We start from the raw sequence: 23,756 nt of genomic DNA on the forward strand, positions 1-23,756 counted from the left end.
CCCAATACTAGTACCTACTCACGAGATAGAAACATAAAATGATGAATAATTATAGGAAGAGTAGTTAAGAAAAGAGATTTTATTCATATACTAATTCGAGAGAAGTAGTACATTGATTCCTTTATTCATCGTAATTACACACTCAGGTTAAGACTCATGCACGCCGCGCATGCATGTAACATGAAACTATGTATTATGTTTCTAGTTCTGAGTCTCCGCGGTCTGACCAGCTTAGCAGCAGTGTCTGCCACACCATCCATGAGGGCAACCGCCTCCATGGCCACCACCCTGGTTGTATCCCCCACCGCCTCCGTGATAGCCTCCACCCTGGTTGTATCCACCACCGCCTCCGTGGTAGCCTCCTCCCTGGTTGTATCCACCACCGCCTCCGTGGTAGCCTCCTCCCTGGTTGTATCCACCACCACCTCCGTGATAGCCTCCTCCCTGGTTCCAGCCACCGCCTCCGTGGTATTTACCGTCGGTATCTGCTAAACCTGCACGTGCAACGTAATTTGTTACATGAACATGCTATTTTTATGGTAAATTTACCAAGTTGGAATTAACTTGAAATTTTGATGAATTTGATACAATTTTGATTTTTAGGGTCTAAAATATAATCATAAATTTGTGAATTTGAGATAACCAAACTCAATTTATTAGGATAAATTTGATATTTTCAGACACAGTCTAAAGAGGTAAGTGACTTACTGTTTTGCTCTGCATCCTCAACTTCATCAGCATAACTGCAGCAGTGACGGCCGCACCATCTACGGCAACCACCATGGGAGCCTCCTCCACCACCACCACCGCCTCCGTGGTATTGCATAGCTGCATGGGTGTAAAAGAGATTTGTTTATACACATGAATCATGCATGCGTGTAGTGTCATAGTAGAGTTGGAAAAGCTTACGATTTTCCTCGGCCTTGATGTTAGCAACCTCTGCTTCTACAGCCTCTGCGGCATCTTTGCAGCAGTGACGACCACACCATCCGTGAGGGCAGCCTCCGTGACCACCACCACCACCACCACCACCACCGCCTCCGTGACCTCCACCTCCGTATCCTGCAACATCTGCATATGAACGTAGGTTCATGTCAGAATAAGTTAATCAGGCATACATATGATATATGAGAAGTCTTGGTTACGAAATACATGGTTTGTGTCGACTGGATTTCAATTATTTATTAAATTCTTTGTTTTTTGTCAAAAAAAAAAATCAACACTCTTTTGTAAAACAAAACTACCAACAAACTCTTAGTCCATCAGTAGCTCTGTGCTCTCTTTACATAATGTCTGAGGTTTTCAATTCGTTATAATTATGCATCAAAAAGACATGTGTGTGGTCTCCTAGTAGTGTGCGTTACACGCAACATACACAAAAATAGGGTTGTGCAGGAATTAAACAGCTTACCCTTTTCCTCGGTGTCTTGTGCTTCTTCAGCCTCAGCGGCATCTTTGCAGCAATGACGCCCACACCATCCGTGAGGGCAGCCTCCGTGACCACCACCGCCACCGCCTCCGTGACCATCGATAGTTGCTGCAACATCTGTACATAAACATAGGTTCATGTGATCATGTCAAAACAAATAAAGTCCACGAATATGAAAAATAAAATACATGCAGAATATAAAAAAAAAAAAAAACGTACTGTTATTCTCAGTCTCAGCGAGGTCTCTAGCGGAGACCTCTGAGCTGATGAGAAGAGCAATGGCCAAAGAAAGGCCAAGTAAAAGAAAAGTCTTCGAACCCATGTTTGTAATTTGTTATGTATTTATGATCCAAATATGAGAAAAACTTCAAGCTTCCCGTCTCTATTTATAGGCTAGAGTTCATGCAGTAGGTGATAACTAGGGGGTCTTAGCTACTGACACGTGTACATTTTGATTTTCTCAAGAGAAGGGGAAAATTGATAAGCATGCATGCATGGATTGACGCCTAATTGTCCCTACAATTACGAAGCGGCGTTAAAGTTTATATCACCCTGTATATCATGCAAATGTAAATCAACTCTTATCTTCCACGATCAGGAAATATCAAATGTTCCGTTTTGCATTCGTTGTGTCGATTAGAAAAACAAGAATTGATAAAGATTTATAATCAACTTTATGAATTCGCTAATTTTTCCGAAATCATTGAAGAAAAATAAATATTAATCTATAAATAAATTATTAAAGATTACTATTACTGGTCTAAGAGCATCTCCAATTATAAAAACTTTTAGCTAAAATTATCTAGGTGTCGTCAATTTAATATCTATGTGTCACTTTTAAAGATTATGTAAAAAATTAAGAATTACAACACTCTCTCCTCTTAGCAAAAAATATTACTAATCATGCTTGACTAATGATTATATTTGTCGATCCAAAAAAGATTTTAGATATAATTTTATATAAGTATGAATATAAATAATCTCATTGGAGTAATCATCGATGTCTTTAACAAAAAATTTACATAATCAATTTTATCAACGAAAATAACTGATCATTATACATATAATTACCTGAACATGCTCTAATGATGATGTGCATCAAACATTTTCTTTCAAAGTAAAAATAATTGGAAACTTGCTATGTAATATGATCCGCTAGCTCCATGTAAACATAAATGAAGAGGACGAGGAAAATTTGGATTCATTGTGAAATAATGTGGCTCATGACAATACATGCTATAATGTCAATAAAAGATATCGTGTGCAAGGTTGAATCAAAATACTACTCAAAGTCGTCCTCTTCTGTCACTCGCTTTGATTTTTTCTGTACATCGAAGTCTAAACAGAAACTCGGGTAAGAGTACAAAGACCGGCTCACGTACGTACGTACCATGGACATGTGAGTTCGTTTCTAAGTTGAAAAACATACTCTTTAGTCCGCATTTGATTTTTTATACATATCTTTAACAAATTATGTGTATATAATAATATTTAAAAATTGAAAAATAATAATTTAATAAGATAACTAGAATTTATTGAAATATAGCTTATATTTATAGCTTTCTGTTCCTTAAATTATTTTGATAAAAATTTCATATTCATGTATTATTTTATAAAACTTAATATTTACAAAAAATCAAATATATTCCGTATCCCAAAAGTAAAGTATTTATTTAAATAAGAAGTGCATTTCAATGTACCTTCACCAGAACCAACCCCCCTTCCCCCTCTCCCCCCTTCTCTATATATATTAATAATTTCTTTTATGATATATAATTTTGCATCTCATAATTCATGCATAATATGACATATAAAATAATTGTCATATACTTTCGTAATTAAGTTGATAAAATCTAAACCGCTAGAAGAATGTGCAATAACTTTAAAATCTTTGAATATAAAAGGAAGGAAATATTTTTTTTTACAATGCAGGTTTATATGTATTACAAATTATTATCTATTTGTCGAACTCGGAACAACAACTGCGCTATCCAATAGTGCTTCTATATAAGAGGGTCGTGTGCCATTAAAAGGCTGTTTGGGTGAGTTTAAAATAAGTAGTTTTTGCTTAAAATAAAAAAAAAGTTAAGTAGAAATTAAAAGCAAGTTAGGACTTATAAGAGCATCTCCAACGGTGTTGGCTATAATCATTGGCTAAATTGGACTTGTAAAACATTATGTAAAATTTGCTGAACCTGTAAGACATTTTGCTTCAATGGTATTGGCTATATTGGTTGGCTATAATTTAAAAATAGTATGTTATTAATATTTCAGATTGTTAAAATAGAATATATCAGTTAATATGTTAATAAATGATGTGCAATATTCCTACAGATTTTCTTACATATCTGGTTCGACAAATATAGCCAACCATAGGAGGTTGACTAAAATTATAGACAACAGATTCATGTGGTTAGAGCATCTCCAACGGTATTGGCTATAATCGTTGGCTAAATTGGACCTGCAAGAGATTATGTAAAATTTGCTGAACCTGTAAGACATTGTACTTCAATGGTATTGGCTATATTGGTTGGCTATAATTTAAAAATAGAATGTTATTAATATTTTGGTTTGTTAAAATAGAATATATCAATTCAATATGGTAATAAATGATGTGCAATCATCTTACAGATTTCTTACAGACCTGTAGAGGTTCGACAAATATAGTCATCCATAGGAGGTTGGCTAAAATTATAGACAACAGATTCACGTGGTTGGAGTGCGATTTTTTCAAGAGGTTGGCTAAATTTTTTATATTTGGAATGCCAACTCAATTTTTAGCTAATGGTTTAGTATGGTTGGAGATGCTCTTAGAGTGTGATTTTTTCAACAAGTTGGCTAAATTTTTTATATTTGGAATGACAACTCATTTTTTTGCTAAAGGTTTTGTATGAGTGGAGATGCTCTAAGTGATCATAGTGTTCGGGAAATAAGCACTGAAACAAAAGTTAGTGATCTCAACTTTTTTTAAATGCTTTTAAACTTTTTAGACAAACGGGTCAAGAAAAGCAAAAGACGATTTCTCGGAAAAAAAAAGTGCTTAGATCGTGGAGCCAAACTGGCACTAAATATATTTGCTTCTTTTGCAAGTGGGGTTACCATATGTACCTCAGATAAAAAGACAAATACAATAGTGAATTTGCTCTCTTTGGTTGTGTATCGAAAACTCGAGTTCAGAAAGATAAAATAGTTTTATATTCCCTCCGTCCCTCTTAATTGTTTACTAGGGGGACACGGAGACCAAGACAAAATATAAAAAATTAGTAAAGTTAAATGAAAAGTGGGTAAAGTGGTGGTACCTATCAATATTTAATAATAGATTTGAGATAGTGGAGGAAAGTGGTGGGTGTAATAATAGTTTTTATTGTTAAATATGAGATAGTAGGGGAAGATAGTGGGTGTAATGATGTCAAAAATTTATTATTTATAGTATTGTAAAGAAATGAGAGTGACATCCCAAAATAGTAACAGTAAAAAAAATGAGAGGGACAGAGGGATAGTAACGGTAAAAAAATTAGAGGGACGGAGGGAGTATGTAACAAAGTAGTTGGATCCACGCACCAATATATTCATCGATAATGTTTAGCAACAAAGATAATTCAAGCATACAGTTGGAGAGTAAAAGCAGGGGTCACTAATCACGTCATAGTGCAGGATAGTCAAGTGGATATTTCACTCCCTTCAATACCACGCCATTTTGATTAATTTTTTTTATATAAAAATTAATTGAATAATAATAAATCACAAGATATTGTGAAAATAATCAAGTCGAATAAATATGTGTATGTTTAATTGTTTAATCACAACAAATTTGAGTTATGAATCGTAACTGTAATATTGAACATTTATTCTTGAATCTAAATCTTGAACCAAATCACACAAAACAAAATATAGGATTATATATATAATAATTATTAATTTTTTTATTCTTTATAACTCTATCAGTTTGTAGGCATCACTAATATATTTTAATAGCAGGGAAAATAAATAAAAAATAAACCCTTTACTAGGAACAAATTATTATCCTAAAGGTTGGCTGACGGCTTTGATCGGTAAAAAAATGTTATCATTATTATTTTTGTTTTCAAAAAAGAGTATTATTATATTTGAAATTTTCATTTTTTAAATTATAATATTAATTATATATTTTTGACTTTGTTCATAGAAATTGAAAATAACAATTTCAACTACACAATAAAAATATTTAAAATTTTGAGTAAAAAAGTAAAACCATGTTAAAAGGTCAACCACCTATATTTTAAATATCAGGGAACATTCAACAGGTTTTCTCTTGCTGTGAATTTAAATTGAATAACATATATGAGATGAATGTTGTAATAAATTTGTTCAAAATATAATACGCAACAATAGAAATTCTATAAACACTTATAAAAATATCAGAAAGTACAATTTACAGAAAATATTGATATTACAATTGTTATTTTGGACAACTCTCTCTAGCAATTGTGATTACCATGATCATTAACACCACCCTTTACAATGTATTTTCATCTTTGTACAGTTATGGCAAGAACCATATCAACACATTGCACACCAAATACTGTTTGACATCTCGATTTACTAAGAAATGCGTGTCTCTAGGGAGGATTTGGCAAGCCATAACAAGCCTGGGTCGTTCCGTTTCAAGATTAAGTAGGTTTCCGACTTCCCTATCTCATCCAACACAACATCTTCGATGAATCCAATCAGCAGCAAAATCTCCATGGCAGCTGAATAAGAAACATATTAGTCATTTATAGTTTCTATTTTAAATATAACTATCAAGGCAAGAAATTCCTACCAAACACAGCACAATTAGCATTTCACACGATACATTTATGAAATAATACTAAAATTCTAAATACCGTTGATTGTGCATCTTTAAGTAATCTATATTATAAAATTTTGTTCAAGTCTACTCAAAAGCTCGTAGACACAGTCTTTCAATAGCCAGACAGTGGTTAATAACAGAAGAGGTGTCCAAGTCCTATATATTTAATTTTGACTCTGTCCTACAATGTCTTGCGACAAATGAGGGACCGTAAAAAGACCAGATGCCAAACCCATATACATAACATACCAACATAGATTCAAAAGTCGCCCCATCGTTGATAATTATATTAAACTGTATATTCAAAGATTACAAACCAAAATTTGGCGAACACGCTAACAATTTTCTAGCCTATCGAGTTCCAAACTGTATCCTTAATGGGCAATAATTATTTTACAAACTTTATAATATTAGAAACTAAAAAGAACCAATAGGAAGTCAACTCAGCATATATTGATTGTATAAAGGGAATGAAAAGCAACATGTCATAGATTTATTAAACAACAAAAGCCACTTAATATGGAAAATTTGCATGGGACAGTTAAACTTATTCATTCTACAACCCAGAACAGAGGTACAACAGACAACTAAAACCTAAATCCTCCTATCACTCAAACCTAATTCGGCCACTTCCCCTAGAAATCACTTGTGTTTTATACACTAAACAGCCAAAGATCCCCCCAGAAGTATATAATCTACTTGTACTTTGTTTCAGTACAAATTGAAGGCGGATTACTTTCCAAAATAATTTAAAGCACGCCCTAATGCAGTCTTATATAATAATAACAGGGTCTATAAGTAACTTAATCATTTTTTTATTCATTGTAGTTTAAGTAGATGAGGATAGGAATTGAGAAGTGGTCAAAATGGACCATTTTCATCTATGAGGATATCATAAAATGGGATTTGAACCTAGACACATCTACCAATAAGCTTGCCACCACTGTGCCACTCCTAATTCTCTTAACAATTTTAAAGAAACCAATAGATTATAACATACCTTTTGAAGGCCACAATGCATGTTATAATTATCCGTCTGACTAAAATTATGTAAACATGTTTACAATATTAAACTAAAAGAAAGTTAAAGTATAAGAAGATGCAAACCTTTGTAATTTGCAACATTCCGCTGGATTATTGGGTTAGCCTGCAATATATTAGTCTGTTAAAATCTGGAATGGAGCTGAAGAGAACCTTTATGCATAGTCTAGATACAGAATAAAGTTAATTTAGTCAAAATCAAATGAGATTATACCTTGCGCAGCTTTCGGAATTTTATTTCATTTGGGTGTTCAATCACATTCCTGCAGCAAATTTTGAATGAATTATTATCAGACCTAGAATAATTCAATATCATAAGTAAGAAATCGTATCAAAGTCGGGTGCAGAATGCAGACCTAATTATCTTAAACAAAGTCTGAAGAACTATGACAGATTCAGAAGGATTGACTTCAGACTGCAACATCTCAATGGCCTTTTGCAGACGATTACAGACAACAGTCACGGGGTCTTGAATTCTCTGCAATTCTTGATCATCGGGATCTGGCTCAGCAGTCTGTGTTCTGGAAATTCCCTGATAAGGAACCATACTATCATCAGGATCAGGCTCTGCGTATGTAACTCCTTTTTGGGAGACATCGAGATCTGGTTCTGTAGAGTTCTCAGTTAGCTGATGAGGTTTCATGCTCTCCAGGAGAGTCGAATCTTCAACAAGGACATTTGAGTCACCGCACAACATATTTTGGCCTGCTGCAGAATCACCTCGACCAACAAATTTATCAACCCTCTTCTCATGTTGAATCTGACTTTCCCTACTATCAACAAATTGATCTGGTTTATTAACAAATCCATTAATGTTGGAAGTTCCTGCAGCATCAGGATCAGGTTCCCCATGTAAATATGTTTCTGCAAACAATTTTTCAGTCGTCAAAGGAGACATCCTCTCAAACATTTCTGCATCATCAGGATCTGGTTCAGAAATATTCTTTGCCTCCTTGTACATACGGTACGGTTCAGATTCCATGGCTTCCATGTCTACACTGTCGTCAGGGTCAGGCTCCATCTTTCCTTTGCCCAAGCACTCATGAGCATGAGACCCATTGTTACATTCAGTACGAGTATCATTTAATTCTGCCATACTCAGTTCTTTTGCTGCGGCATGTACAAGTTCAGCTTCATATTGAGTATTAAGCTCCGAATCAGCCTGCATATGTTTTTCAGCTACATCTGTTGTCCCAGAGAGATTACTAAATGCGCTGTCCAAACGGCGATAAGCAGCAGTTACTGACGACAAACGGGCATCAGCCAGTTGATCTGTACCCTTTCCCCCAAGCTTTCGCGATAGATTTCCATTCTCGCCACTAGTGCTTAGCTGCTCTTCATGTTCTCGGGAAAATCCCATCCCGCTCAAAGTATGGCCCGTCGATCTTGTCCAATCCAGAGAAGCCGCTTCTTTATTAAGCTGCAGAAGGAATATCACACGATCACACCGAAAGCTATTAATATAAGAGAAGGGAATTTGGAACTGCAAGTACTTGCTCATGCCTCGTATATTAAGCACGTGTGAAAGGAGGAAAAAACAAACCCAGACTATTGTCCAGGAGAGGAGTGATAAGATGATAATATGATTTTATACACACACACACACACACAATTTCTAGGGGAAAAGGAAAGCAGGGATATGGACAAAATAACAATTTTCTCGAAAATATACGAAGTACTTTTAAAAATATTGAAAATTCATAAACTTATTTCCAGCTCTTATATCTAAATTAATTGTTGTTATAGTAGCTATTGATGGGCCGTTACGGAAAGCAGCCAAGTAGCTCGCCATTCCTTAGCGTATAACACTAAGTAAATAAACTTCCTGCGGCTCTTGTTTCTTGCTATTTCCTCTGTAATATAGGACGGTATTCCGGTGTGTACATTGAGTTACTTATAACTCTCATTCTGTAGCTGAAAGGGAGCTAGGAGCATACATAAGCTACTTAGAGCATACAAGACTCTAGTGGAGAGCTTAGGTACATGAGAGCAAAGGGAGACCCCCAAGTCTTCCCTCTTATCTTCTTTCCAAATCATAAGTCGGGAACACATTGTGACCCATGGACAAACAAAATAGAGGTCGGCAAGAAGAAAGAATATAGTCCCAATACCTGACTATCTAGAGCAAAGAATTTCGCATCATGTTCAGAGTACACCATGTGAGCCTGAAAAATGTAGTTAGAAAAATAAGTGCCTTGCCATGATCACTATTCACTAGTTAGTGAATTGCTCAACATTCAGATATAACAGCGTAAGACCAAACTAAGGGGTAACAAAACAATGTTTTTCTCTTCAAAAAGAAGAAGCTTACAAGTTCATGCAAGAGAGTCTTTTTAATGCTCTGATATTTTCTAAACCCCTTGAGATCATCAGTTCGAAGGCGTAGAGAAATTTCTTCCCCTTGGTTCTGTAACATCAAATCAAAGTGATATATATAAGTACAAGGACTTCTTTGCTCCGGTCTGTGTTGGTAAATTAACGCTGGCGTCCCTTTCGAGGTTTTAACATCTCAATTCTCAGGGAACATATTAACAGGGAGAAACAACATTTTCATCTTCTTGCAAGTAATAATTATTAATGGCCATACCTTGTTGAAACCAAGAATGCACACTGGACTAACACCAACATAACCTTCAGGTGCCATCTCAGTCATAATCCCTACACGCCATCGATGCTGCAAATAGCCATAGATAAACAAAGTTCAACAAATTTGATGAGACAGTATACACAAAGTAAGATATTATTTAGCAAAATTGGTAAAGGACACTGTATTTCACCTTATTCATAACAGCAACAATTCCAGGATCGGCAGCAAGCATATGCATTAATTTTAATGCCTCAGAAGCGGGAGGATTTAACTGTTGGCAAGAGATGTATAGGACATAAAATAGTTGCTAATAAAGGTCTATAAAGTGCAAATTAGTTGCTAATAAAGGTGCATAAAATGCATGTTAAAAGCGTGCAGGTATTAAAACATTTCGTGTCAGTTTCAGTCAATAACTTAATGACTACTAAGGGCTGGTGCATACACCACCTACATGCATAAATATATCGTATTAAAACAATATATCAGTGACTCCACCTAATACATAAAGTTTCTGCCTCAAGAAGCAGATACCCTTTAACCATCTATTGATATAACTAATATAAGATGAACCTTGTGTAACTACGTTCATTTTAATGAATAATAGCCAACTTCTAACAAAATTACCATACTCCAAATGGTATTATAAAATCTTATCTTGTCAATTATCTAGCCAGTATAGAAAATTGCGTCTTGGTTTCTATGTTCTGCCAACTAAATTATATTAACCAAAACGAGAAAGATAAGGCTCAGAATTTAGTCTTGTAGCTACAAGCTTTTCTTAATCATGCCAGCACATTTTTTTTTCTTGCATTGCTTACTAGGCACAAATTACAGAATGAATCTAGCTATCCCAAATACAATAAAAAAGTTATAATAAAAATGTTACCTCGAGTCCCGGAATATTAAGCGTGCGAAATTCAGAAAAGATGTAATTTCCCTGTGGAAGTTTGAGTGGAGTACTAGGGCCACTTGAAATTCTTTGCCTAAGTCTCTTTTCCTCTTCATCAAATCCAGCAATTCTCATATCTGCTTTTGCATTTTGTAGAACTTGATCCACCTCAGCTTTGGGTACCCCCATCATCATAATAGATTTCACCTGACGAGATAGGTCTGGTTAGTCTTGAAACTAAAAAGGCAAATGTCCAGACAATAGAAATCTAAAAGATCAAAAATCAGGTGAGCACATCTAACAATACACTACAATAAGAGATGCACTAAAATCCACGGAACCTGAAAAAGTGGTGTTTCTTGCAAAGTAAGAGAAGAATGCTCATCGGAGAACGGATATAACATTTTTGAGCTTTTATCGGACCGAACAATAAGTCTCAAGGTATCTGCCCTGACATCAGTCAATTTCTGGAGGCTGTCCCCAAATTCTCTGAGGGTGGCATTTGGGGTCATTGGGACAATGAACTTCTTGGCCCTCCATGTCACTGAGATGTCATTCTTATCTTGTTGCTGCTGCATACTCTGCTGCCAGAATAAATGAACTTTAATAATGTAGAACAAACTGATTCCTACTAAATAAGTACACACAATACACAAGCAGGAAGGAGGGAGTGATACCATTAGCTCTCAAATACAAGGAAAAAATTGTTCAAAACAATTAGTATAAGCACCAAAGACATAAAACTACAAAATTAGAAGGAAGCATTTGTTGCTCATTTGTATAAAACCCAACAAAAAACAATACTGAAAGTACTGCCATTGTCTTTTTCAAAAAGCCTAAAAACACACTTTTAGATTAGTTGCACAGAATAGAATGAAATTTTGTAGTAGTTTATGGATCAATATATGTGTGTGCGCGCGCGCGTGTGTGTAATTTTCAATCAGTTATCCTGATGAACATATATCTAGAAAAATTGGAAATTTGAACATACATGTAGCAAGTGCACTAAATAGTGATGAAACATTCAGCAAAAAGGTGGATTTTAAACCTATATCTAGCAAAAAGATTGAATGTTGATCATCTATCCAGCAAAAAGATGAATGCTTGAACATATGTCTAGCAAAGAGTTATAAATTTGAACATTAAAGTTTCTCTTGACATAACAAAGACCCAGGTCGAAACAAATAATCAATCAATTACTCACTATATGTCAATTTCACAAAGAACTGAACACAAACCTAGCTAATAGTTTTAATTGAATTTTGAACATATATCTACCAGAAAGAAATAATCTTGGACATATCTCAAGCAAAAATAAAAACTAGGATTCTCAACAATTTAGCTTCTTGACATCACAAAGACTAATGATCAACCAATTAATCAACCACCATCTACCAATTCTACACATACAAAAATTTCATACTTGCACAAGAATTTTCAAATTAAACAAAAAATAAAATATCATATTAAAAAAATTGCATAATATAGGGAAGAACATAGCATAAAAATCGTAAATAAACATACCCTTTGAGTTCGATCAATAGTTTCTTAAGTTCTTCAATCAAATCAAAATTAAAAATTATAAGGGTATTTCAATATTGTAGAATTGCAAAGAAAAGGTTTGTATTTATATATGTATGTATATACAAGGAAAGAGACGGTGCATGTTAGCAAAATATGCTAACATGAACAGGCAGGCGCGTATGCTTGCGTCTGCGCTGTCGTCAATTGACGCAGAATTTTCTAGAAGAAGGCAGTGTTTGGGACTCATTTTTTAATAAGAATAATTAAAATTGTTTGTGATAATTTAGTAATTCTGGAAAACGTGGTCTTATTTAGGGTTTTCAGTGATTAGTATTATGCTAATATGCTAATTATATCTGAGTGCTTATATATTTAAATCTTAAATAGATAATCGTAATTTAATTTGTTAAAAAAATGAATGTCTTTATAAAAAAAACTAAGAGGCAGTTCTGAAAAGTTGGTATTATTACTCCCTCCGTCCCAGTCATTTGTATACAAATGGCTGGGACACGGAGACCAATAAATTACGTAAGAAATAAGTAAAGTTAGATGAAAAGTGGGTAGAGTGGTGGGACCTATTAATATTTAATAATAAATTTGAGATAGTGGAGGAAAATAGTGGATGTAATAGTGTTTACTTCCTCTGTCCCTTTCATTTCTTAACATTTCTTTTTCACTGCTCGACACACATTTTAATACATCTTAAAAACATAGTCCCATAACCTTTTTTTAAAATTTTCTTTTTCTGAATAAAAGTTTAAACATCAAACTTTTATTCGGAAAAATAAAATTTTTAAAAAAGGTTATGGAACTATACTTTAGAGAAGCATTAAAGTCCGTGTCACGTCCTCGTCCCCCAATGTTAAGAATTGAGAGGGACCGAGGGAGTATATTATTACTCCCTCTGTCCCAGTCAATTGTATACGTTTCTTTTTCACTGCTCGACACGCTTTTTAAGACACTTATAAAACATAGTTCTACAACTTATTTGTAAGATTTTCTTTTTTTGTATAAAAGTATAAATGTTATACTTTTATACAGAAAAAGAAAATTTTAAAAATAATTTACAGAACTATACTATATTAAAGCATTAAAGTCCGTGTCGCGCCCCCGTCTCCCAATGTATATTATTGACTGGGACGGAGGGAGTATAGAATAGAGATAGTGGAATAAAGTAGTTGGTGTAATGATATTTTATATTATAAAAATTTACTATTTTTGGAATGTATACAATTGATGGGACGTCCCAAAAAGAAAAATGTATACAATTAACTAGGACGGAGGGAGTATACGTAAATTAATCAGTAATCAGAAATAATAGCGTAGGAGTGGGAGGCTGGAGCTCAAGCTAGCAGAATTTTAGCTTTAATTTAATTTTTAATCTTCATTAACATTTAAAAGTTGAAGAATTAATTTATATTAGCAGGAAAATAATGTGCACTCCGTCTGTTTTCAACTTTCGTACACTTTTATCATCGTCTTAATGTTTTTTATACCTATTTAAAAATGTATCAAAAATTTAACTTCAAGAAGAATATTTCTCAAATAAAAATTTTAATTTAAGTTCTTAAAAAAATTAACATTATCACCATACACATCTTTTTTCTTTACTCGTTTAAACGGTGCAAGAGTTTTGGAACACGAGGAGTTTTGAACTTGAAATAGAATCTGCTGGCTGAAAAGAAATGTTCCTTAAGAAAATTATGTTTTATCGGGTCCACATCTATTATGTATCGAAGACACGTTTTTAGTGCAGCCCAACATATCCTACAGACACTAAAATAGTATAATGAGCCCAGATTCGTTCTTTAACTTCCGGAACATTTTTCCTTGGGCAGGCCTTTTGTGATTGTTGCTGGACCTTTTTGTCTTTGTTACCAGCCCAACTATAAATCTTACCTTCTTTTTTCTTTTCTTTTTTAACAAATATATGATTTATAGCCTTATAAAAAGGTACCGGTTCAAATAAATTCTCGGGTGAGTCAGGGTCGATCTAATAAATTATCGGGTGAGTCAGGGTCGATCTAATAAATTATCGGGTGATTCAGCGTCGAACCCAGGACCGGGACGATAGAGGATAAGGAACAAATATTATTCTCTTTTTAAAAAAAACATTTTTTTTTATAATATTTGCATTTCCAATCAAATCAAATATCAAATATCGGCTCGAATCAACATTGGGGCATGCCCAGCAACAATTTCTATATGCCTAGTTGATAAGACCATGAATTAATTTCTCCTGTTTTTCAAAAATAAATGTACAAATTATTTCGTTCGACTCTTGTATATAATTGTACCAGCCACATCAGACCATAGCTCATGGATAAGTAAGGAAAAATGAACCGATATACACAGAAAATACGGCGAGTGACATAAAAGCAGTGCCACGCGGAGGAACGAAACAGAGAGTTGGTATGCATGCATGCAGCGTGCCGCAACGGAGTTCCTATTGCTTCCAATTTAGTGAACAATCCCCACAATTCAGTCCCGATTCTCTTCTCTTCAACACTATAAATACCACTCCATCTTTTCCTTCAAACTCATCAATCCAAAGTAGCATTTCTCGAGTAGTCATCAACACACTAAAAATGCATTCCTCGGTTGTGCTCCTAGCATTCCTGGCCTTTCTCCACGCTACCTCGGGTACGTAAATACAGCTATTTTGTGCATGTAGCACTACTCTTAATTTAATCTGAGACGAGGGCACTAACTAATTGCATACTGTTTTTGTGTTATTGTACAGCTTGGCAAGGAGGTGTCCCAGTACAAGTACAACCACCAAAGGGTCCGGTGAACCAAGCTGGCGTGACCTTCGGAACATGCGCTAACAATCCCCCCTCACCGCAAGAAGCTGTGGGTCTCATCAAGTCCCTCCACGCTCAGAAAGTGAGACTCTATGCTCCGGATATCAACATCCTCCAAGCCCTCAGAAACACGGGCATCGAGGTCGTCCTCGGTGTGCCTAATGAGGAGGTTCAGAACATCGGAACCAGCCAAGACAAGGCCAATCAGTGGATTCAGAACTACGTGAAGAATTTCCAGGACATCAACTTCAGGTACATTGTGGTTGGAAACGGAATTTCTTCCCTGAATGAACATAATGGCCAGTACGCTCAGTGTCTGATCCAGGCCATGCAGAACATTCAGAATGCAATCAACGCTTGCGGGCTTCAAAACAAGGTTAAAGTCTCAACCGCTCTTGATCACTCAATTGTGCTGAACCAAATCCACCCCCCATCAAACGCCGTGTTCAATCCTGCAATCAAACAGAATTTCATTTTCCCTGTACTCCAATTCTTGAAGAACAACAATGCCCCCTTTTTAATCAACCTTCACCCTTACTATAGCTACGCATTCAACAAGCCCGAGGTTCCTCTAGAACTGAACCAGGGTCAGAGCCAGAGCAACCGTGACATCCGTCTCGAATATGCCAACTTCAGATCTGCCTCCTTTTTGGTGCAAGACGGGCAACTCAAATACCAAAATGTCTTCGATGCCATGGTGGATTCTGTTTATGTTGCCCTGGAGAAGGCAGGCGCCTCCTCGTTGGACGTCGTCGTGGCAGAAACAGGGTGGCCTACTTGCGGAGGAACTGCAGCTGATGCAAACAATGCCGGGACTTTTAACAATAACTTGATCTCACACATAAAGAGAACCGGGACTCCCAAGAGACCACAAAATTGCGTAGAGACTTATATATATAACTTGATTGATGAGGATAAGAGGGGCAAGGAGCTTGAGGCGCACTGGGGGATTTTTGATCAAAATAAACAAGCGAGGTATCCGATTTCCTTTTGGAGCCCGTCTGATCAGTAGAGATTTCGATTGTTAGTATGAGTATGCAGGAGTCTTCATGTAAAATAAGGCCTGCGGATCGATGTATCAACTCATGAGACTATGTTAATTTTGAATAAAGAGGTTTGTTTCCATGATTCAGGAATCGAACTTTCATTTTCATCGATCTTTCATTAATATTCACAAAATATTTCTTTCTGAAGTACTACTTCCATTACATATATAAGAGCATCCAATACAATTTTAAATAAATTAAAACATTACTCAGAGACGGAATCGGGAATTAAAATGAACGGAGCTCAAATTTAGAACAATTATTTTTGAGATTATCAGGACTTATATGATGAATTATATCCATTTTGAGAACAAAAAGTGACTACAAACAATAAGAAGTTCATTACTTTTTTCAACTTGATAAGGACTTCGGTCTGGATTAGCCTCCTCTGATCCCACACTTATAAAGCCTCGTCATTGGTAAATAAACAATATTCATGTATAAGATTAATGTCCTACAACTCGCCAATCTCCTCCTAAGATTGCCTTCTGGTCTTCATAACTTTGAGTATTTGCATTGCCGGGGCTTTTAGCACCAGCCCCGTCATTGCCCAAGTATTTGTTAGCCTTACTTTTCAGAAAACCAGATACAAGGCCACCACCGCCTATTTCCCCTTGCGCATTGGTTTGCTGGGACCAAAGCGCGAAAACCACGAGCATGACAATGCAAAAAAGAGCCAAGCCTCGGTGATTCGAGCTAGCCATGGTTAAAGATATGTTGTACAAAATTGAGTGTGTTTCTATGATTCAAGGAATAGTATTCTGTTTCCTTTATCTGTCCAGGGGAAGTAGCATTTGACAGGAGTGCAGAGGTTAATTATAATAAAATTGATGGTTTTAATTGTTAAGAAGAGCTGTGGTTGAGAGACTCTTGTAGCCTAATTTAGGCAATGAGTTAAACCGGTCACTAGCCGATGCTTACTCATATTGTGGTCTCTGGCTGGGGTGCATGAGGACCATGAGATTCATCTGGCTCAGCTAGTCTGCATTAATTGAATATATGGTTGTAAAAATCATTAAATCGGGAAATTAGTATTTAAAGGCGACCAATATAGGTATGATCATGTTCTATGAAATGTAATTACTCCTTTGACGTTTTTCATTCCGGTGTCTTTCTGAAAAAGAAAAGAGTGATGTCAGGTGTACAGAAGTATTTAGAAAAAATTTGTAACATGATAATTGATATGAAATGTTTTAAGAGTAGTGCTAGGACCTAGGTGCACATAATTGTGTACAGAAAATTTGTACATATGGCAAGTGATGTGGTGGGTTTTAATTGGAGTGGTTGGTGTAAATGCGGGGGGCCATCCAATTAAAATCCGCCGCATGTCATTATGTACATGTTTTTGTACACAATTATGCGCACCAAGCATTTTCCATGTTTTAATTAGTTTTGACAAGGTTCATTCTAATTAAAATCCACCACATATTATTATATACATATTTTTATACAAAATTCTGAATATCAAGCATTTTCCAAAATAAAATTACATTTCTAGTACTTATGTGTTTTAGAAACTTACAATCACGTGTTTTTATATTATAATTTTGTGTCCTTCACTTCTTCATATTATATGAATATCACATAATCAAATATTAATTTACTTAAAATGTATTAGTCAGACAATATGATATGAGATGATAGAAGTGAATAATAATTTTTAAATCTTAATCATATTTTAAGCTCATCAATAATATTGATCCGTTGTGGTTTTTTCAGGGTACTCGACAGAAGTTAAGGACGGAAAGCCGAGCAAGACCTTGTGGGTGTTTTCTTATCGAACATTAAAGCTTTATTGTCTAAGCGTCCTCGGTCATCTCTGCATGTCCGAGGATTAGATGGTAAACTTTCTTGAACGAAAGGAACTCCTGGGAGCGGCTTTTGTATTCTGATACAAATCGTTTATACGAGAAAGTATCTTGTGACAAAAAAAAAAAAATAATAATAATATTGATCCGTTCTTTGTCGCGAACACCTTAACCTTTGATTTTAGTGATAATACCACTGTGATTGGTCAATAATTTGTCGGGTTTGCAGGCAGGCGGTTTATTTGTGACCGAAAACGCTTTCGAATAGAATAAATATCCACACGACCTTGTGAGCTAAATGAAAATCAGCACATAGCCACATACAATACGATCCATAGCTTTTTAGGGACTCTCATAGCCTTATGAAAATGGGCTATGGACTTAAAATAAATAACCAATTTAGATATATCGATTAATTTGTTCTTATATCCAAAAAAAGATTTTTTTTTTCTAGTGTTCCTGGTTCAACCACTGAGGTACGATATAAACCAACCTTAACAACTTAAATACGCAGAGGTTTGTCCTTAAACAGCCTGCAGCCTTGTGGTCCGAAACCAAGCTAGCTTACACCGCTTAAAGCTTTGATGTGCAAACAGTAAATGAATACGGCAAGCAACTGAAAATTAAAGAAGGCCGGATTAAGGGCTGGCTGCCTAACTAATGACTTTAGTAGTTGGGGCAGTTTCAAGTACTCCCTCCGTCCCCTTGAATTGTATACAGTTTCCTTTTTGGGACGTCCCACCATTTGTATACATACGAAAAATAGTAAGTTTTTATAATATAAAAACTTAACTACACCCACTACTTTCTTCCACTACACCCACTTTATTCATTAAATATTAGTAGGTCCCACCATTTTACTCCCACTACACTCATTTTACACATTAAATATTAATGGGTCCCACCACTTCACCCACTTTTCTTATTTTTCATCACTAAATTACACTTTTTCTTAACCTCCGTGCCACTCCCCATATGTATATAAATCAATGGGACGGAGGGAGTAACTATTATTGGATATGTCATAACATCAGCCTCATTTTAGCACTAAATGGTGACCAATTATTTTTTCCCAACAATATCATTCAAACCATCTAGAAGCACCTTAGCAATATTAATTTTACTGGCCTTAAACCCGTGCAAAGCATGGACGACTATATAATTTTAAATTTATTATATATAATTTAAATTTAATATATATATTAATGATAATAAATTTATTTTTTTTGTTTTTTAATTAATTATAAATTATATTTAAAAGAATAATGGTGGAGTTTTTATCTTGTAGTGTATCAAACTGGTTGGAGATGTAAGACTATGAGAACTCTACCTATAGCAGACTTTTAGTTACAAAGTAAATCACCAAACCAACATGACCAAATTAAAATTTTGTACGACGACAAATTATACCCATGTTGGTTTATTATAGTATAGTATAGATGTATTTCTTATTACCACCTATATTCAATTCATGTCGTGTTGGTTTGAACCAAAAAAAAATAAAAATAATCATGTCGTGTATATCTGTTGAAATTATGAGAACCGTTTAATTAGTAATTCATTTTTTTAATTTATTTGTTTTGTTTAATATTTTATGGTCAAAATAATCAAATATCTGTTGGTAGTTAATAATTATTCTGACCTAATCTTGGAAAATCAAAAAATATCTTTCGAAACAAAATAAACTTAAATTATAACAATATGTTGTTAAAAAATATCAATTATTTAATATATATTAATCAAAATCTGATTACAACTATCAAAAGGATATTTAATATATATTCATGAATAATCAAAAGGATGAGTGGCAGTTGGGTAGTAGACACAACTCTAGGAACAACTAATCAATGACTAAAAACCAGATACACTGAATAGCATAACTAATGTCACTGTTCTAATTATAGACTAAGGGTCTGTTTGGGAGTGCCGTTAAAAATTGCTGTGCTGTCAGAATAAGTGCTGGTAAAATAAGTGCTGTTGTAGAAATCAGATAACTGTTTGGTAATTTTTTGATATTAACTTATGTGAGTTATAATATAAAAAATAATAATATTTTTGGTGAGGTTTTATAATGATATCTATAACAGCATTCTGCAAAAACTGAAAAACAGCTTTTTCCAAAAGCATGGGAGGACCTGCTTTTTCTAACAGCAGCTTTTCAGCTAAAAACTGCTGTTCGGAAAAGCTGCTTTTCGATTTACCAAACAGTTTTTCACCTGCTTTTCAGCAAAAAGCTGCTGTTGCTGTCTGCAACAGCAACCCCAAACAGTACCTAATAACAAGAAATTAAATAACCTGCATTTCTAGCTAGCCTTTGCTTAACATGTTCACATCCTCTTATAACCAAGCAATCTGGCCCCTGTCTTGCACGATTCAAATTACAAAGTAGAAAAGCTGAACCGAAATGTTATTTGAATGAATGAGGTAATATCACAAGGAAAAGAGAGAAAAGACTCCTTAAAAAACCGCTTAAAAGTAGCATTAAAGAAAACAGAAGCAACGCATGTATCTTCTTTCAGTTCCAGATTACATGAATGATGCAGATCTTATTCGACTAGGTTCGAAAGCCAATCATATCATCATATATTCCTCTCTCTTTTTTTTCGGGTTTCGAGTCGGATCAAATGCAGACTGATCATGTGTACAACTCCTAATATATCACTTCTGATTTGAATTTACTATATCAGCGAAATGAAAAAGTGGACTGAGTAAAAATAACAAAGTTTTATGCACTTTTAAGTATTTTTAGTTAAAGTAATCTTCTAACTTGATATACAGATAAAAATGTATAATTAAAGATCCTTTTTATGAGGCCATTTAGGCAAGTTTAAAAAAAGTGATTTCTTGCTTAAATTAGAGAAGTGGAGCAGAATTGAGAAGTAAATAAGTTAATAAAGTGTTTGGAAAAGAAGCAGAAGCTGTGAGAGAGAGCATTCTCAACTTTTTAAAAGTTCTTCTACTTTTTTACACAAACGGGTCGACTCTTAAATAAACAGACCCTATATATAGATAAAAGTACTTGATCTCTGCTTAGATGACATGCAAAGATCCATATCTCATTGCTTTCGCAAGAGCAATACAAGAAAAATCCAACTCAAACTTTCCCAGTCATTAATAGCTTCCACCAAACATCAGACCAGCTGATCAACTAATCCAGATTCCTCCTACTATAAACTCTCCGCTTTCTCATAACTCAAACATTAACATTCCTTAATTTGCAAGTTGCTATAAACAAAAACACATAGTACTGCAACTTGCAACCATGCATAATCCAATACTAATGTTTCTTCTGCTTGCTCAAATGTTTTTTATGCTAGTTCCCTCGAGTGCTGGCGGTAAGGTTCCGGCTATTATTGTGTTCGGAGACTCTTCGGTTGATGCTGGTAACAATAACCAGATTTCAACTATTCTGAAGAGCAATTTTGAGCCTTATGGCCGTGATTTTGCGGGAGGTCGACCAACAGGAAGGTTCTGCAACGGAAGAATTCCGCCAGATTTTATATCAGAGGCGTTCGGGCTCAAGCCCTTCGTGCCGGCCTACTTGGATCCCGCGTATAGTATGGCTGATTTCGTTGATGGCGTTAATTTTGCTTCCGCTGGTACTGGCTATGACACTGCTACGTCCGATGTTCTAGTAAGTCTGTCAATCCGTAACATCAATTTAATTCGACATATTAATAATAATGAACGAACGTAAGGTCAGAGCGGATTTAAGAACAGGCATAAACACGTCCTTACAAAATCAAGGAGTACGGTAAACTGAAAACAGAAAATAAATATTTTGTTCATGACAAAAATCGTGGATTGTCCGTACCTTGGTAAATTAGGTGCATTAAATTCTGCCACCTGAAGTTAACTTATAAGTACCACTTATTATTTTTGTTTTGCAGTCCGTGATACCTTTTTTTAAAGAACTGGAGTACTACAAACAATATCAGAGCAAACTCAGGGCTTTTGTTGGTGATGCAAAAGCCACATATATCACAAGCGAAGCTCTGTATTTAATAAGCTTGGGAACAAATGACTTTCTCGAAAATTACTATATCCTCCCTACCAGAAGAAATCAATTCAGTGTTGACATGTACGAAGATTATCTGAGTGGACTTGCCGGGAAATTTGTGAGGGATCTGTATGCACTTGGAGCGAGAAAGATATCATTAGGCGGTCTTCCTCCAATGGGGTGTTTGCCGTTGGAGAGAACTACAAATTTTTTACAAGGGAATGGGGGGACGTGTAATGAGGAATATAACAGAGTGGCGTTGAACTTTAATGGCAAATTGGGTGCTCTGGTGAATAATCTGAATCAGGAGCTTCCTGGTATCAGAGTGGTCTTTTCGAATCCATATTTCACTTTGCAGAAAATTGTCCAGAATCCTTCTTCATATGGTAAAATTGCAGTTTCATTCCCTTTTCGAATTAAAACTTGATTTTCGAAGTTTAATCAGGAATAATTGACACTAATTTGGTGAGACATTTATATTATTGCAGGGTTTGAGGTAGCAGGAGTTGCATGTTGTTCGTCGGGATTGTTTGAGATGGGGTATTTGTGTAACCGACTGAATCCATTGACATGCGGCGACGCAGATAAATATGTCTTCTGGGATTCCTTTCATCCTTCTCAGAAAACCAATCAGATCGTCTCTAATTATGTTGTGCGAAATGTTCTGAATCAATTTTTGTGATTTGGATGATATATATGATCATAATCCATAAAAACAAGAAATACGATCGTATATATTACGATTCATCATAGTAGTAGAACGAGTTGTATTTATGTATATGCATGGTGAATTGGTGATTCTTGATTTCCTGTCAATATCTTCTTGTGTGATTAATATCTAAGTCCAGTTTCCAAATTGTAAATTCTGGTAATGATTCCAAGTACTCGGCTGTTTCGGTTAAGTGGGTGTTTGGTGAACACTTATAAGTCCAGCTTCCAGGATTATAAGTTATAAGCACTTATTCGTACTGTTTGTATAATAAGTCAAGAAGCACTTATAAAAAGCTGTGAATGCTAGCTTTTGTCTCAGGACTTCTGCTTATTTCTCAAACACTTTAATCACTTATAAGTCTTATCTTGCTTCTAATTTATACTCCACTTATTTATTTTAAGCAATAAGCACTTATTTTAAACTCACACAAACAGCCCCTAACCTGCAAGTAAATTAGTTTCAACATTTTTATTATACTGGAGGGTTGTAGTTGGTCTCACAATTTCGAGCATGTTTAGTTAAACGAGCGGCTCGACTTGATCCAATTAAATAGAACGCATATAACTGCTGCAGTCAAGCAAAGACATCAGATTGTAGTCAAAGATTTTCATCCGACCTTCCAGAAAAACCAGGATCTTAGGCGATTCAAAAATGCCGAACTAGATGAACTATGATGTCGGACAATCCCCAATATGCCGATAAACATATGTATTAGGTCAAACGGCATTCGAAAATATTGCGCATTTGAAATTCAACAGTCTCACTCTCAACCATCAACAGCTATCTGAAAAACACAGAAGCAGAAAAGAATTCCAGAGAAGATAATAGACATAAATTAAAAGCAGCGCCTCCATTTCTGTTGGGAATTTACAACAATTTTAAGTGACCGCCACATTCCAAAAAAATATAATATATAAAGGGAAATATCATTGCTCGTACCATGGTACGTGTATTTGTCACACTCAGACCACATAAATCATTAATTCATGTGTTTTACATATTGAAATCACATGCATGTTCATCGTTATATAATGGCCACATGTAACTCTTCCAGTATGGATTAGATCTTCTGGGGCTTTTTTGTC

The 23,756-nt window shown here is 35.1% G+C and overlaps 4 protein-coding genes across 5 annotated transcripts; 2 read left to right on the forward strand and 2 right to left on the reverse strand.

Annotated features, from left to right (window-relative positions):
* Positions 1-64: 64 nt before the first annotated feature.
* On the reverse strand, positions 65-1,770 carry LOC108222400 (glycine-rich protein HC1). Its single transcript, XM_017396317.2, has 5 exons — positions 1,649-1,770; positions 1,412-1,546; positions 910-1,071; positions 709-828; positions 65-494 (listed from the first exon to the last, which is right to left on the reverse strand). The coding sequence occupies exons 1-5, from the start codon at positions 1,749-1,751 to the stop codon at positions 232-234; spliced, it is 783 nt and encodes a 260-aa protein (XP_017251806.1). The 5' UTR covers positions 1,752-1,770; the 3' UTR covers positions 65-231.
* A 4,014-nt stretch (positions 1,771-5,784) lies between these two features.
* LOC108223414 (uncharacterized) lies at positions 5,785-12,572 on the reverse strand. Of its 2 annotated transcripts, none has more exons than XM_017397677.2 (11): positions 12,302-12,572; positions 11,119-11,358; positions 10,775-10,984; positions 10,079-10,159; positions 9,889-9,975; positions 9,613-9,708; positions 9,413-9,466; positions 7,658-8,721; positions 7,516-7,564; positions 7,368-7,407; positions 5,785-6,159 (listed from the first exon to the last, which is right to left on the reverse strand). In XM_017397677.2, the coding sequence occupies exons 2-11, from the start codon at positions 11,353-11,355 to the stop codon at positions 6,011-6,013; spliced, it is 2,067 nt and encodes a 688-aa protein (XP_017253166.1). In that variant the 5' UTR covers positions 11,356-11,358; positions 12,302-12,572; the 3' UTR covers positions 5,785-6,010. The 2 variants fall into 2 exon arrangements, with proteins under 2 accessions (XP_017253166.1, XP_063949369.1); XM_064093299.1 differs by having other exon boundaries at positions 11,119-11,361; positions 12,302-12,493.
* Positions 12,573-14,860: 2,288 nt separating this feature from the next.
* LOC108222113 (glucan endo-1,3-beta-glucosidase, acidic) lies at positions 14,861-16,258 on the forward strand. Its single transcript, XM_017396016.1, has 2 exons — positions 14,861-14,944; positions 15,045-16,258. Exons 1-2 carry the CDS (start codon positions 14,890-14,892, stop codon positions 16,115-16,117), a joined length of 1,128 nt encoding a protein of 375 aa, XP_017251505.1. The 5' UTR covers positions 14,861-14,889; the 3' UTR covers positions 16,118-16,258.
* Positions 16,259-20,986: 4,728 nt separating this feature from the next.
* Positions 20,987-22,775, forward strand: LOC108221099 (GDSL esterase/lipase At2g04570). The gene is made up of 3 exons (XM_017395001.2): positions 20,987-21,593; positions 21,850-22,345; positions 22,448-22,775. Exons 1-3 carry the CDS (start codon positions 21,222-21,224, stop codon positions 22,639-22,641), a joined length of 1,062 nt encoding a protein of 353 aa, XP_017250490.1. The 5' UTR covers positions 20,987-21,221; the 3' UTR covers positions 22,642-22,775.
* The last annotated feature ends 981 nt before the right edge of the window (positions 22,776-23,756 follow it).

This window comes from Daucus carota, chromosome 5 (assembly GCF_001625215.2).
Source record: "Daucus carota subsp. sativus chromosome 5, DH1 v3.0, whole genome shotgun sequence".
NCBI lineage: Eukaryota > Viridiplantae > Streptophyta > Magnoliopsida > Apiales > Apiaceae > Daucus > Daucus carota.

Coding starts and splice junctions, on each gene's coding strand:
- LOC108222400 (XM_017396317.2), bottom strand. CDS start 1,751: ATGGGTTCGAAGACTTTTCTTTTACTTGGCCTTTCTTTGGCCATTGCT. Junction 829..909: donor CATCAAGGCCGAGGAAAATC/GTAAGCTTTTCC, acceptor ACACCCATGCAG/CTATGCAATACCACGGAGGC. Junction 495..708: donor TGAGGATGCAGAGCAAAACA/GTAAGTCACTTA, acceptor TTGCACGTGCAG/GTTTAGCAGATACCGACGGT.
- LOC108223414 (XM_017397677.2), bottom strand. CDS start 11,355: ATGCAGCAGCAACAAGATAAGAATGACATCTCAGTGACATGGAGGGCC. Junction 10,160..10,774: donor TTAATATTCCGGGACTCGAG/GTAACATTTTTA, acceptor TCTTGCCAACAG/TTAAATCCTCCCGCTTCTGA. Junction 9,467..9,612: donor AGACTCTCTTGCATGAACTT/GTAAGCTTCTTC, acceptor TACATTTTTCAG/GCTCACATGGTGTACTCTGA.
- LOC108222113 (XM_017396016.1), top strand. CDS start 14,890: ATGCATTCCTCGGTTGTGCTCCTAGCATTCCTGGCCTTTCTCCACGCT. Junction 14,945..15,044: donor CTTTCTCCACGCTACCTCGG/GTACGTAAATAC, acceptor GTTATTGTACAG/CTTGGCAAGGAGGTGTCCCA.
- LOC108221099 (XM_017395001.2), top strand. CDS start 21,222: ATGCATAATCCAATACTAATGTTTCTTCTGCTTGCTCAAATGTTTTTT. Junction 21,594..21,849: donor CTGCTACGTCCGATGTTCTA/GTAAGTCTGTCA, acceptor TTTGTTTTGCAG/TCCGTGATACCTTTTTTTAA. Junction 22,346..22,447: donor CCAGAATCCTTCTTCATATG/GTAAAATTGCAG, acceptor ATATTATTGCAG/GGTTTGAGGTAGCAGGAGTT.